This window comes from Alligator sinensis, unplaced genomic scaffold, assembly GCF_000455745.1.
Source record: "Alligator sinensis unplaced genomic scaffold, ASM45574v1 scaffold1302_1, whole genome shotgun sequence".
Classification (NCBI taxonomy): domain Eukaryota; kingdom Metazoa; phylum Chordata; order Crocodylia; family Alligatoridae; genus Alligator; species Alligator sinensis.
In genome coordinates, this window is record NW_005842612.1 from 126,268 (window position 1) to 128,993 (window position 2,726).

The window sequence follows — 2,726 nt, forward strand, 5'->3', positions numbered from 1 at the left end:
CGGGTGGCTGGTCGCCCGGGAAGCGCCCAGCTACGGCGAGGTCTTCTACAGCCTGGGCCCGGTCCAGGGCAAGCTGACGGGGGCCGCAGCCAAGCGGGAGATGGTCAAGTCCAAGCTGCCCAACACGGTGCTGGGCCGGATCTGGAAGCTGGCCGACGTGGACCGCGACGGGCTGCTGGATGCCGAGGAGTTTGCGCTGGCCAACCACCTCATCCGTGTCAAGCTGGAGGGCCACGAGCTGCCCGCCGAGCTGCCCTCGCACCTGGTGCCGCCCTCCAAGCGCCGGCCCGAGTGATTGGGGACCCTGCGGCCCCGCTCTGGACTCCAGTAACATGGGGCTGCTGGCCGCCTTGCCTCCGTCTGCTTTGGGGAAGAGGGGGGTCCTCAACCTCAGGGATTTGGGTGCTTTCCTGCTCCCCTTGACCTCTGCCTTGGGGTGTTTGGGCACCTGGAGGCCCCCCTCATCGTCCTCTGGGATTTGGGCCCCCCTGTCCTCCCCTTGTCCTTCATCTCGGGGGTTTGGGTGCCCACCTGCTTCTCACATCTTCTGGCTTAGGGTAATGGGGTCCCCCTGTGGTCCTCTTGACCTCTGGCTCTGGGATTTGGGTGCCCCCTGCCTCTGAACTTCTGGCTTGGGCTATTAGGGTGCCCCCAGGATCCCCTTGATCTCTGGTTCTGGGATCTGGTTGCCCCTCTGCTCCCATTGTCATCTGGCTCTGGGATTTGGGCACCCCTCCCTACTTCCCTTGACCTCTGGCTTGGGGTATTGGGGTGCCCTCTAGCCCCCTCATCCTTAGTATTGGATTTGGGCACCCCCTTAATTCCCTCAAACCCTGAGCCAGAGTACTGAGGGTGCCCCACACTCCTCGTCCTCTGGCTTGGCGGATTTAAGTGCCCCCATACTTCATTTGAACTGTCTGAGGGTATTGGGGCAGCCCCTCCTTCTCCCTGGGTGTTTGGAGGGTCACCCCCTGGTCTGTGCCAGGGTGAGTGAGAGCTCCCTCTATTGGTCTTGAGGATTTAGGCACCCCCATGCTCCCCTCAACCCCTGCTTATGGGATTTAGGTACCCCTTCTCGCCTGGTCTCTTGGGGTGCTGGGGGCAATAAGGCCCCTCATCCATCTTGGGCATTTTGGCACCCCCACACTCACCAAGATGGGGTGTCAGGGGTATTGGTGCCCCCTCTTCCCCTAGTGTTTGGGGGTTTTTGGGGGTGTCCCCCTACTTGTCCTGGGGCATTTGAAGTCCTTTGGCCTGTCTTGGGGGATTTGGCCTGTCTTAGGAAAGACCTGCCCTGTCTTTCCCCAGCTCTGTCAAGAGAGATTTAGGGGGTCCCTGTCCATCGTAGGGGCATGTGGGTCCTCCTGGGGGGGTATCTGCCTCCTTGTCTGTCCTGGGGGCATTGAGGGGTGCCCCCATCTCTCCTGGGCATATTAGGGGGCAGCTGTGTAATTGGTGCTGGTTGCTTGCCCCCCCCCCCCCCCCCGGAACAAAGCACTGGAGTTGGGGGGGGCTTCCCACACCCCCTCTAGCTGCCCTTAAAGGTGGGTGGGGGCTGGTGTGGTCTCCCCGCATCCTCTTTTCTTACCCCCTCTTCTTGTAGGAGACACTGGCCCAGCCCCCCAGGGCCTCCTGCCCCCACTGTCCCTGGTGGTATAGGGGGTGTTCTAGGTTGAATTTGGGGCCTAGACCCCCACTAGCCAAGCTAGATATCACCCCCAGATGCCGGGGGGGGGCAGGCCCCCTGCAGGTGAGGGGCACTGGGTATTTCTAGCTGAGTACTGAGGGGAGGGGGCTGTGCCCCACTTGGGTGGGGGGCTGCTGGCAGAGCTGGGCTGTTTCATACAGCTCCAAGGGCAGGAGGCAGGGGCCACAGGCATGGGGCTGTTGGGGGTCTGGGCTCCTGGGGAGGGGGAGAAGGGCATCCCCCTCGTGGGCATCGGCCATGACGGGTCTGTTCGTTCTAGCTCATTAAAGGATTGATTTGACGAGTTCTGCACCGGGGTGTCTGCTGTGCTCTTCGGGGGCTTGTTACGGAGGGGGGCCGCAAGAGGGGTGTGGACCCAGGGGCCCAGCCCCCACCCCCTCATCTCGCCCCCAGCCCCGCTGGAGGGAGCCCAGGGGCCAGGCCTGGCGCTGCCTGTGCCCAGAGCCTCCCGGGGCAGCCACCAGGGGGCGCTATTGGCTCGCAGGTGCCCGCTGTGCCCTGCTCGGGGCCACCCGGGTTCCCGGCTCCCAGCACAACGGGGGCATAAGGGTTAGGCACGCGCTGGGGCTAGTGGTTGGCACCCCAGGTGCCCGCGCTGTCCCCCCCGCCCCCTACCTGCAGCTGCCTGGCTTCACGGGGTCTCTGCCTCAGTTTCCCACGACCAAGGCGGGGGATGGCTGCTACCGTACTGCAGGTAATAAAGTGCGCCCTTGGGGGCTCCCCTAATGTCCCACACATAACAGGGCTCCTTGCCTTTGCCTACCGTAATACTTCTAGTAAGGGGGGGAATCCTATCGAGGACTACCATACTGCCCCTGGTGCCACGGCACCTCACTTCCCAGCGAGTGCTACCGTAATACAGCGAGTAGCGCGCGCAGCACGTGGGCTTGTGCTGGCGGGGGACGAGACGCGCACAGAATCAGGGCGCTACCGTAAGTCTCCGAAGTGAGGCGCACAAGCCTCGCCCCTCCCACGCGCGCCCCCCCTGCTCCCGGAGCCCCCCGCCCTCCCCCTTCTG

The 2,726-nt window shown here is 63.8% G+C and overlaps 1 protein-coding gene across 2 annotated transcripts in view; it reads left to right on the forward strand.

Moving 5' to 3' along the window:
- EHD1 (EH domain containing 1) overlaps window positions 1-1,997 on the forward strand; it is a 19,545-nt gene extending 17,548 nt beyond the window's left edge. For both annotated transcript variants that reach the window (XM_006033163.3, XM_006033162.2), the window contains exon 6: window positions 4-1,997. In XM_006033163.3, coding sequence (XP_006033225.1) covers window positions 4-295 — 292 coding nt within the window. In that variant the 3' untranslated portion in view covers window positions 296-1,997. The remainder of the gene's footprint in view (window positions 1-3) is intronic.
- The last annotated feature ends 729 nt before the right edge of the window (window positions 1,998-2,726 follow it).